This window comes from Poromitra crassiceps (genome assembly GCF_964638095.1).
Source record: "Poromitra crassiceps genome assembly, chromosome: 13".
NCBI classification, from domain to species: Eukaryota; Metazoa; Chordata; class Actinopteri; order Beryciformes; family Melamphaidae; genus Poromitra; species Poromitra crassiceps.
The window spans coordinates 29,191,653-29,204,152 of NC_139644.1; the positions used below are offsets into that span (position 1 = coordinate 29,191,653).

Genomic DNA, 12,500 nt, shown 5'->3' on the forward strand with positions numbered 1-12,500 from the left:
CCCATGCAGCAGAGGGTGCCCTGGGCCATCTCCAGCTCAATCTCTGCATCCATCTCCGCCTCCTCTTTGGCCTCCTTGTTGGAGTCGTCCAGGTGCTTCATCAGCACGGCCACCACCACGTTGATGAGCACGAACTGGGCGGTGAGCACGAAGGAGACAAAGTACATGGGCGAGATGAACTGTAGGCTGGGGTTGCAGGCGTAGTCCACGTCGGCAGCGTGGACATCCGGCGGGCACTCCCGCAACGTGTCCTGGTGGTGTGTGTGGAGGGGTGGGGAAGGGGGGAGTGGTAGGGAGAGACGCAAAGGATGGCCGATAAGGAGAGTAACATTTTTCAAGTGAAACCTTATCAAGACGCCTAGTGGGATTTGTCTGACAGTTAAAGACCCCATCAAATGGCATCTTTACTTCCTTGATTTGATGCATTCCCTGATGTTGGGGGCGGGCCATAATGCAGTGAGGCGTCATTCAAAAGTCTAAACCAATGGGATGTCAGGGAGTCAGGGAAAGAAAGGCAGTTGTATTTGATGGGAGGGGCGTCACATCACTGATGACACTGAGATTGAAGCCATGGAAAGCCATGCCTATCAAAGCTTTTGACATCCAAATTAACCAACCCCTAGGTGGCTACATTCATTAGCCTTTCCTTCATGTTAACTTGTCTGCAATGATGTCACTCGAGCAAATGTGATGTCATCGGTGATGATCTCAAGGGGTAGTTAATGCTTAATAAACATGAACTAAACCTTAATAATTAACAGTTAACTAATGTGTCTAGTAATCATTTATTCATGGTCTTCATGTTAATAAGTTATTGTGGTTGGGTTGAGGCATGAAGTCACTGAGGTTAAGGTTAGAACAAGCTTACGGTCAAGGCTGTTAATTAAGGGTTAGTTAACTAAGGGTGCATTAATTAACAGTAAGCATTAACTAACCATTAATTAGCGTACACTTATTGTAAAGTGTTAGCATATAATTTGCTATTAACCCCTTTCAACATTGCAGAGCATGCAACACAGGTCAAGATCTGGGATCTCACGACACTCCATGTCGCTTTCCCAGCTGCACCATTGTATCAGCATAATGTAAAAAAGACACATAATGACAACAATAATTAGCATTAGCATTTTCATCTATCTCATGTTAATAAGAATCCTTGCATCCTTGACACCTTGTGCGATCACACACTATGTTTTTGTTTTACAGAAAAGCAAGATAATAATAATAATAATGCTTCACATATGGGGGGGCTCAAAGGAAGGCTTTGCCGATTTTCATTCATTTCATTGATTTGTATCATTACAATATCGCACTCCTGCATCGAGAAATCCCCTTCCCCCCGCCCCTCCCCAGCTGGCATGGGTCATTAACGCTTGTTAAGGCTCTGGATAAGATTCTCCGTGGATGTGCGCATACAGAGAGAATAAAAATAAACCATCTGTAGTGGGAACAACCAACTTTGAGCAGAACATCTGTTCATGTCCGTGTCAGAATGACACCCGGAAGTGCCTGGAATAAACTGTAGTATTAAACTGTAGTAACTGTAGGGTTCTGGAAAACATGAAGAGAAGGTAAAGGCTGCCCATCAGCATATTACCGACATTGATACAAAAAAAATCTGCAAAGCCTTCCTTCAACTCATCCACCACCAATGTGTAGCACCCACCTGGGTGATGCACGGCAGCCAGTATGCGCCAGAACGCTCACCACACATCATATCACAGTGGAGAACTGAGGACTGAATGTGCTAATTAGCAGATATACAGGGATGATTAGGTGGCCATGATTGAAGGAAGGTCATCTTTAATGACCACAGAGAGTCAGCACCTCGGTTTAATGTCTCATCGAAAGGACGGCGCTCACTCACAGGACAAAGTCCTTGTCTCTGCCCTGGGGCATTGGGGATGGGGATGTTATTCATGAGACCAGAGGGAACCTCCTATAGGGTCCAACACCATCCAGCACCATGGTCCCATTCAAGGACTAACCAGAGTCAGCCCTGCTTAGCATCCCCAGCACACCACGGTGCAGACTTAAACAGAAAAGAATGCCCCCCCCTCCTGGAGCATTATTTTAGTGGTCTTCCATTCTGGTTAACATGCACACAGCACACAGTGAGGTTCAGTCAGAGCACATCCAAAGTGACACCTGTTTTCTGGGGGGGAAGTACACATCTCACCCAGGCAGTGAGCACCACACAAAAATGTAGACCCTCTGAGCTGAATTTGGTCTTTTCCATCTAATCTGGCATATTTACACACCTTCATACCATCTCCCTTTTCTGCCATCGCTCCTTCTCTCGCTTTTCTTTATACATTTCCATTGTTTGACCCTCTTCCAGAACCCCCCCTAGAGGACAGAGAACATAACTGATCTGTCCCCCTTCTTTTGATGCCTTTCCTCTTCTCCCTCCCTCTTCTTATTAACGTTAGTCGACACATAAGCCACGCCCCCTTCTCACCCCTGCCATCTGGCCTATCTATCTCGTTATGTCCTCCCATTCGCTATCATAACTGCAGGGCTAATCCCCTCCTCTCCTGCTCTCAGCTCTGTCGGAGCCCAGCTAGTTAATGTGACAGCTAAATGACAGAGGATTCCACTGAGAAGTAGCATCTGTGGCCTGTTTCATGGCCCACCGCCGTCATCTACACAAACCCTGCATCCAGTGTGTGTTTAATGGTCCACCCGCGTCACACTCGGCCTACTCCCTATTCCCCTCGCAGCCTAGGTGTGTGGAGGAGTCAGGCTAATAGTGGAGAGCAGTAGGCTACGTCTGTGTGCACTGGAAATGTATACTGTGTGTGTGTGTGTGTGTGTGTGCGTGTCACTTTTTATTCAAAAGTTCATTCATATGTGGGTGGGGGGGGGGGGTGGGAAATAACATTCGATCTGTAATTACCTCTTCGAATAAAACAATTGTCAAAACCACCAGCAAACTCCACTCATCCGCGACGGGCGACGGACGTGCGGGTGGTGTTAAACAAGCGCACGTTACGAGAAGCAGTAGAAGCAGTTCCCACGGGCGGAGCTGAGCTCGCGTTGTGAATGTTAAGAGATGGAAGAAACTACACTTCCCCGTTTTCACACAGACATATTCATTAACTTCAAAATATATTCAAACAAATTGCGTGTCATTTCAAATTCGTTCGAACTTGATTTTTGTGAAAAGTGGCAGCTCTAGTGTGTGCACGAGAGTGTGGGTGTGCAGTGCAGATTTGCATGTACATGTGTGTGTGTGTGTGTGTGTAAGCTTCTCTCCTGCCCGTCAATAAGAAAACCTGTATAAACCCCTGATGCTGAGCGAGCACTTTCCTTTGATCATGAAGTATCGCTGGAGTAGAAGGCAGGATGGATGAGAGAAGGAGAGGAAGAACAACGTTGCTTCAAATCCACACTTGTTCCTCATTTGTCTTTTCTCTGGTGATTTCCTCTATGTTCTTGAAGCAAAGTGAACTTCAGGCTAAAGCTGTCTGTCTTTGTAATCCAAGACAGCAGCTCTGGGCTTGCTCTACAGAGCCTTTTGTCTTTGGAGAGTCTACACAGACTGCAATCATCTTTGTATGTTGCATATCACATTTTCAACACCATGCTTATACAGTATACTCTTTGGAACATTCAAGGTATAGACGGTATGCACTAACGTCACTTTCCCACCGGGTAGTGCTCCCTCAATCGGGACTGAGTTGCAACGTTGCCTTTAGTAGGCGAATCTGCGGAACACACGATTATCTGCTTAATTTAAAGGCAGTTGGACCCGACAGTGATCCTTACAGCTTACGAGAGAACCAGTGGTCTATGGATATTGGCATGTGGCCAGAAATCTGACGTCAAAACGAGAAAAAGACTGACTTACTGTAGGACCGCTCAGACAGCTCAGAGCTTTATGACCACCCTACATCAAACGATCGAGATGACGGGAGCACGCCACAACTCAAAACTCTCATGATTTTATTCTCACATTGGAAACTTGTCTGCGACGTGAAAAGTCTTCTGATGAAGGTCAGCATAAGTGTCTTCAGTCATAGGACAGTAATTTAGTACCTTCATGATGCCATTCCAGTTGTCGCCTGTGGAGACTTGAAACAAGGTAAGGAAGGCCATGCCAAAGTTCTCAAAGGTGGCGTGACGACTCATACCCTCACACGGGTAGTCCGCGTTACACACTGAGGAGGGGGGTGGGTGGAAGGAAGACGGGGGAGGAGGTGAAAGATGAGAAGGACAGAAGATGTTCAGGGGGAAGGGTGCAGGGAGAGGAACAAAGACAGAAAGATTGAGACACGTGTGAGTGAATTTCAACTCACACACTTTCCATACTTCCATACCAAATACTGCGATGAGTATGCGCCATTTCTGTCACTAAGCTACCTGGGTGACTGTCCAAACAGCTCGAGTCAATGTAGAGTCACTTTCTGCTCAAATGAGTGGCAATGTGACCAAATAGTCTATTTGGTGCTGAGCTCACATCCCAAGATCATCTTTGGAATGGCCTCAAGATAGTGATAGACTAATCCCTTCTCCTCCCCAGCTCCAGCAGTTCTTGCCACTGGCCGCAGCTGCAGCACATGAGGGAGAAGCGACAGCTCGGGAGATATCTCTTCCAAATGGGGATATTTTCAAACAGTGCTTACGAAGGAGTTATCTGAATACTGGATTGATGACTTAAGGTGGGCCGATTGGAGGACAGGGGGGCTTATGGTGGTCTGATTGGAGGAGAGGGGGCCTTATGGTGGTCTGATTGGAGGAGAGGGGGCCTTATGGTGGTCTGATTGGAGGACAGGGGGCCCGTGAAAGGGATGCAGGAACGCAGGAAGGAGAATGATGTGAGACAGGGAAGTAAGGAGATTTCCAGAGTAAAGCTTGTACAACTCACATTGCTTTTATGTGCACTAGTTGAGTTTATCCTTTAATTGTAGAATTAAAGGTGCTATACATTAGAAATGTATGCTGCATATTTTTGTTCCATCCCAGAAATAGCATTGTAGGCTGTTTGAAGTTTAGCATTAAGATCAAACAGTATTTCATCCATTGTTACAGGCTAAATCTGTCCAAACCTCACTAAAACTAGAGCCACTAACACTGCAATGCAGTGGTTTTCAAGCCAACGCAGAGCACTGCTGGGTTAATTGCAGCTAGTTGTAATCTGGTTAATTGCAGTTAATTGTAATCACCTTGCATCCCAGGTGTAAATAGTCTCTGATTAGATGCCTAATGAAAACCAGCACGGCTTTGGGGCCTGAGGGGCAGGATTGAAAACCACCGCTGTATCTCGGATGTAGCCAAGAGGGAGATGCTTCCCCCTTGATAACTCATAGGAAGCAATTATGGATTCTATTTGGTTTGAATACTTACAACCTAATAAGCTTTATTTCACAAATTCACACCAGATCAGAAGGAACTGCATTGGAAATTGTACCAATATGATTAGAAAAATCACCCTGGATATTGTTACAGTGTAAAAAAAAAAAGTATTTCATCTTTATTGTCATTGGTGTCGTTGTCTTAGTGTCACTTGATAGAATCACAGATTAGATATATAGCGCCAATTAGAGCAGACTTTGTATAAGAGATTGTGCAGGGCAAGGAATCCTTTAGTTCAAGGTTTAATAGCTACAGATATGTACATGTTATGGTTTATTTTTGTATTTTATTTTTGTTATTGAATATAAAAGATTTTGAGTTGATATAGAGATGATTATGTACATGTATGGAGAAGAGCATAATGAAATGTGTGGTACTAAATACAAATGTCAATATGCATACATGGGAATTGAGAGAGAGGGGGGAGTGGGGAGGGGAATGCAGGGGTATGATTAGTCTCTTAAAACAGACTGTCTCATCTACATCCGGCGAATGCAGCTAAACAGTCTGTACGTTACACCCCCAGAACATGCACAAGGAAGTTGGGAAAAAAACCTTCAGACTGGAAGGAAGTTTGACGGAATCCGACCAATCACGACACGTGTGTCCACGAAAAATATGTTCCCCCCCGGAAACTTAAACCGATGCAGGTTGCTAATGCTAGCAGTGCTTTAGATATACAGAATTACCATGGAAGCTACGCCGACGAAACCGGTGAAAGACGACCCTGATAGACGTAAACGATGTATCCGCGGCTTGGAGGAACCTCGTGCAAGACGTACTGTAGAGTCGAAAATATCTTGTCTAATTTCCATTTCTGCTCAGCAACAATCAAGCTAGCATTCGGCTATGTTTTGTTTACCACTCGGAACGATTGTGCAGAAGCCCCGAGTTCCGCGAATGCGGCATATTGGATTCTGATTGGACTAATGAGCGGGAGACCCGCCTTTCTGCTTCCCATTCCGGTTGGTGCATGCTTCTCCCCCACGTATTACAGACGGTATGGCGGAAGCATTTGAAAATTGCGGAAGCCAACTCGTTTTAAGAGACTAGGGTATGATTGGATGTATGTATGTATGAATAATATAACAATCTGTATAAGAAAAGAACAGTAATAATGTATCAGATGCTCTGTATATCATGCTGAAGAACAATAAAAAAAAAAAAGAATCACAGATTAGAGTTATGGCTCTTGAGACCTATTTGTGAAATGTCTTAGAGATCATGGAATGAGATGTGAACTCTTGGTCAGGATATCTGCTTTAATAACACCTAATCACATGTTATGATTTGCCCCTCATCTGCCATTATGCTTGTAATGCTCAGCCTCATTTAGAGCATGAGAAAGGTCTTGTATTCATACTATTCTGTTACATCATCACACAGCCATCTTGGTAGGAAAATAACTTGTCATTGTAATAAATTCTAGGTTATTACAATCAAATGACAAACAGTGCCATATCCGTAAGAAATGCATGTGGCACCATGGGAACACTATGAATTGAGTATTGACCTGATTAGATCTGTTGTGGCGTCATGATTGGCTGTTGTGCACTGTCACATGTTTGGCTGTTGTGCGCTGTCACTCACCCAGTTCTCCAAACAGCTCCACTCCTAAGGCGGCGTAGATGAAGAACAGCAGCATGAAGAGCAGGCCCAGGTTACCCACCTAAAACAGACACACGTGCACGCACACGTGCACGCACGCACACACAATCAAAAAAATACTCCCTCAAGGGTATTGGGTTGTCCACATTTTTTTACATTCATAATAATAAAACATTTATACAGTATATACCGTAATTAACCGTCACATTTTTCAAAACCTATCCCCAATTTGCACATAATCCAAGAAACACTTCAAAATGGAATAGATTTCTTCACATGACAAAAATGCATTATTCGTTGTTCACTGGAGCAGAAATAGTGCTGAAATAAAATAATTTAATTCCAAAACACCACTTGATAAAATTGCCACCTAGTCTTGCCTGATTGCTTGCTTGCTTAAAAGTGGTCGGCATGAAATTAAATCCTATTATAAATTACTATTCAAGTCTAAGTCATTTTAAGACCATTGCATACCACATAGCTAGAGCAGTGGTTCTCAAATGGGGGTCCGGGGACCCCCAGGGGTCCTTGGGGGCATATCAGGGGGTCCCCAGCCAAAAGGGGGGTAATTTATTTTTGCTATAATTCCATTTATAAATAACACAATGACTATTTTGGTCATTGGTTTTATACACTTTCTGTAATAAAACATCAAAGCATTCATCTTATTATCATATATGGGACAAAATCCTATGAAATGGAGGTCCGTGATCAAATTTTTGTCAGTTTAGGTGTCCTTCATGTGAAAACATTTGAGAACCACTGAGCTAGAGTATGCTTTTGAGGATAGATTGACCTATATTTTTAGAAGATTCTGCCATTATTTGATTGCAAATTTTCTTTTTCTAAAATGTCTATACAGTATAGTGTGTATATAGATGAGCTGCTGGCATTCCAATAAGAAAGGAGTGCAAAGTGCCGTGTGGTGTTTGTGAAGTAAACGAGTCACCTGGGGCTCCTATAGCGCTGGTCCCATGTTATCTTATTCCTGCAAAAGCCTCCTCTGAGACGACAACAGCTGCACCCCTACACTACTGCTCTGGCTTAGTTAACACCCTTAGCTTGCAGTTGTGGGGGTTTGGGATTTGGCTGGGTTCCAGCAGCACAGAACAGACCTCCCTTACCACAGCTTAATGGTGCTGATGTTGTTGCACGCTAAACACTCGGGGCAAAAACTCATCCCATTATGGGGATACAAAACCCAGCCTGGATTCACTGTCTCGGTGCACACACCGCCGCACTGTGCTAACACCACACCGCCACACTGTGCTAACACCACACCGCCGCACTGTGCTAACACCACACCGCCGCACTGTGCTAACACCACACCGCCACACTGTGCTAACACCACACCGCCGCACTGTGCTAACACCACACCGCCGCACTGTGCTAACACCACACCGCCGCACTGTGCTAACACCACACCGCCACACCGCCGCACTGTGCTAACACCACACCGCCGCACTGTGCTAACACCACACCGCCGCACTGTGCTAACACCACACCGCCGCACTGTGCTAACACCACACCGCCGCACTGTGCTAACACCACACCGCCACACCGCCGCACTGTGCTAACACCACACCGCCGCACTGTGCTAACACCACACCGCCGCACTGTGCTAACACCACACCGCCACACTGCCGCACTGTGCTAACACCACACCGCCGCACTGTGCTAACACCACACCGCCGCACTGTGCTAACACCACACCGCCACACCGCCGCACTGTGCTAACACCACACCGCCGCACTGTGCTAACACCACACCGCCGCACTGTGCTAACACCACACCGCCGCACTGTGCTAACACCACACCGCCGCACTGTGCTAACACCACACCGCCGCACTGTGCTAACAACACTGCTCCACCGGGAACGAGCGGCTGCAACGCCTGCTCCATTGACAAATAGTTACTGTAATTATCATTTACATGTCCTAAAGAGAGGTTTACATCACTCACACTGTTTTGCGGGGAGAGGCTATTTGGGATTTACTGTTTGCGTTATAGGGAGTTCAGTCAAGGGATAATGACTATAACAACGAACAAGCTTGTTCTAAAGAGATTACATACTAGCTGCTAAACAAATAAAATGCATGCACAGTCAAATGATGTTAAGCAGACACTTGTGTGAGATGCTTTTTGGCTCTACCTGAGGCAGTAGGGCCTGGCAGGACTATAATTGTTCTTAGTCTCGGGAGAATTTAGAACAGCCATGGGGAAAAGGAGAGTTTAGGCAATAATAACGTGTAGGAAAAACTAAATAGGAAGAAAGTGAGACACTGCCAGGTAAACAGCATTTTCTGATTACATTCATTAGAATCACCTCTCTTATAGTCAACATTACAACAACATTACATATTATTGTATTGTTGTCTGTTCCCCATAATCTATAACTCATCTTAATGATGAAAGTATTTTAACTGGGTGAAACAAGGAGTCAGAGTTTGAACATAGATTCACATGGCCAGCCTGGTCAGTGAAAGAGCAGGTGGTCCTAATGTTCAGTACACTCAGTGAAAGAGCAGGTGCTCCTAATGTTCAGTACACTCAGTGAAAGAGCACATTTCTTATTAGATGTGCAGAAAAGCACTAGGCTAATCCATATTAACCCATTTCAGACGGGATGACGTTCGCGTCATTCTCCCTTTAAAGACGGGATGCCGTTCGCGTCAATATACCTTTGAAGACGGGATGACGTATACGTCAATTTGTAGTTTAGCTGTAGTTTTTCGCCTATTTCCGGTCTCTAGGCAAATGAAATCATTCAGAAAACACACGTGGGGTCTCGCAATGCATTCTGGGGAGGAAAAGTTTTTCTTTCTTCACTTTGAAGCGGACCTGTAGCGATGGAGGAAGAAAATAATATTAGCGAAGGAAGCGATTTTGAAGACGCGGAATATTCCGAACATTCCACCGTTGATGAAGAGTTAAATGATGACCCAGTTACAGACCCAGATTGGCAGCCCTTGGACAGAGATCAGTGGGTCAGAACTATGTTTCAGGATGACGATGAGGATGAGTCTGACGAAGATGACCAATTCCAAGGCTTCCATGGAAACTGGGTAACGGAGCAGCGCTGTTACCGTCCTGTGCCGGTCAAAGCGTTCAAAAGGGTGCCCGGGGTGAAAAGCGGTGTTGGCTTACAAGCCGATTCCACACCTCTATTTTCTTTCGAGAAAATTTACACGGAGGAAATGTGGGACCGTCTTGTCACGGAGACGAACCGATATGCCGACCAGAGACGCACAATTCCCCCAGCCAAAAAAGCAGCCAAGTGGACCCCGGTAACAGTGAAAGAAATGAAAACATTCATTGGGCTGTGTCTCGCCATGGGGATAATGAAACTTCCCGTCCGAAGAGAGTACTGGCGGCTATCCAAAAACATCTTCAAAACCAACTTCGGCCAGAATATGTCCCGGGACCGATTTGACGCCATTTGGAGGTAGGCTAAGAACAATAATATTATCCTTGTTATTATAACCATTGCGTGATATAGATGCGCCCCATTGAATAGGATGCGCTATATAAATAATAGTAGTTTGATAGATAAAATGTAACATTAGTACCATTGTTATGATGCCCTAAGGGAAATGAAATATATTGCAAATGTATTAGAAGTGTAGTGGGAGTATTGCCATTGTAGCGAGCTTATACACTGGGGTAAGAAACCCCTGCTGGGCTCGGCTGCTACACCTATTGTGTGTGGGCAAACACCTAGTAGGCCTATTGTTATTCAATTGTCAGGAATGTGGAGAGAATGCGCTTCACTCTTTGCACCAAGACAGACACTGCACTTAGACAGACCCTGTAACCCTCAAGTGTAACTAACCTATATAATGATATAGCCTACAATTTTTCATTTCATCCAAGATGTGTCTACTTGTATATAATATACAATACAATATACAATATTGTATACAATATACAAGACATTATATTGTTTATAATATATTGTAATATGTGTCTAATTACCCCCCCTCCCCTACCCCCCCTCTTCCATCCTCCCCTCTCTCACCTCTTCAGATACCTTCACCTCCAAGATAACAACGCACGAGGCGACCCAGCTGATAAGCTCTGGAAACTGCGCTGGTACCTGGACTTCCTGAACCAGCGCTTCCAGGACCTCTATGAGGTCAACGGCACAGTCAGCATTGACGAATCAATGATCAAGTTCAAAGGCAGGCTTGGCTTCCGGCAATACCTGCCAATGAAGGTACTGCTGATTGATTGATCAAATTGTCTCACCTCTATTTTGCCTATGTAACCTGCATCTTTTGGTAATGTGTGAAATAAACATTCATTCATTCATTCATTCCAGCCAACCAAATGGGGCGTGAAGGTTTGGGTGATGGCGGAGAGCTCAACAGGCTACGTTCCGCACTTCAAAGTAAGGAAAAAAATCAGCACACCAAGAATATGCAAATATGTATTCTGTAATGTGTTGTTATTTGAGTGACCTTTCAAGCACCCAAGGCCCTTCCTCAGACTTGTGTTTCTTCTTGCAAACTCCCCAGGTGTACACAGGACGTGAAGCGGCGCCGCAGACGGGCCTGGCACAGCGCGTGGTGCTGGACCTCGCCAAGCCATACAATGGCACCTTCCTGTCCATTTATATGGACAACTTCTACACCAGTGTAGAACTCCTCCAGGAGATGAACGGCCTTTTCCTGTACGGCTGTGGCACCCTTCGGGCCAATAGGAAGGGGCTGCCGAAGGACCACAGCCTGACAAAGAGGGCTGCGCTGGGGAAGCACGAGTTCCGGGTGGCACAGCAGGATGACCTCACCTTCTGCGTGTGGCAAGACACAAAGACGGTGATGGTCTTGTCCAATCACCATGACCCCAGCGCAACAGGGACTGTAAGGCGGAGGAGAGATGAGACCCACCGGGCTGATGTGGTAGTGCCCGCTTGCCTGGCGGACTACCAGAGCCACATGAAAGGTTTGTTTTACAGATTTATGTTTTATAAACAAAAATTAAAATACTGTAAGCTTATATTCACTGAGGTCATTTGAGTGAAAATGTATGTATGTAAACAGAGTTCCATGTGTGTTCCAGGTGTGGATCTCCTCGACCAGATGATTGGATACTATGGTTTCGATCATCGGTCGAAGAAATGGTGGCGGCGTGTGTTCTTCTGGGGCCTGTCTGTGTCGTGCTACAACGCCTACGTTGCAGCCAGGTCTGTTGGAGGAAGGCACAAACATTACAAGGACTGGCTGGAGACCTTGCTGGAGGAGCTCATCACACCGGTGACAAGGAGGGCCCCTCCTGTGATCCCTCCTCCTTCTCCTCCTCCTCCTCTGTCCCCAGCTTCCAGACCAGCCTCTCCATTTGGCTCTCCTTCCACTCCAGAGAGCAGGGGAGCCTCCCCAGCACCAAGCACATCGAGCAGGGCAGCCTCCCCAGCACCCAGCACGTCAGGAGAAGCCACAGGTCCCCCAATGCACGACTTCGGGAAGGTGTTTGAGAAGCGGAAGCTCTGCAGGGAGTGCCAGTTGTTGCTGGACAAAAAAGATGTAGTAGGCAGT

General features: G+C 45.7%; 2 protein-coding genes across 2 annotated transcripts in view; one reads left to right on the top strand and one right to left on the bottom strand.

The window, feature by feature from the left end:
* The window catches only part of LOC310788468 (voltage-dependent T-type calcium channel subunit alpha-1I-like), a gene marked incomplete at both ends in the record, with an annotated part of 218,268 nt that overhangs the window by 14,963 nt on the left and 190,805 nt on the right, over positions 1-12,500 (bottom strand). The window contains 3 exon segments of the mRNA XM_083650017.1: positions 1-251; positions 4,042-4,163; positions 6,949-7,027. The exon segment at positions 1-251 is cut by the window's left edge and continues 220 nt beyond it. Of these exon segments, the coding sequence (XP_083506143.1) occupies positions 1-251; positions 4,042-4,163; positions 6,949-7,027 (452 nt within the window).
* LOC310787821 (uncharacterized protein) overlaps positions 9,963-12,500 on the top strand; it is a gene marked incomplete at its 5' end in the record, with an annotated part of 2,725 nt that continues 187 nt past the window's right edge. The window contains 3 exons of the mRNA XM_083649297.1: positions 9,963-10,253; positions 11,619-11,910; positions 12,028-12,500. The exon at positions 12,028-12,500 is cut by the window's right edge and continues 187 nt beyond it. Coding sequence (XP_083505423.1) covers positions 9,963-10,253; positions 11,619-11,910; positions 12,028-12,500 — 1,056 coding nt within the window. The remainder of the gene's footprint in view (positions 10,254-11,618; positions 11,911-12,027) is intronic.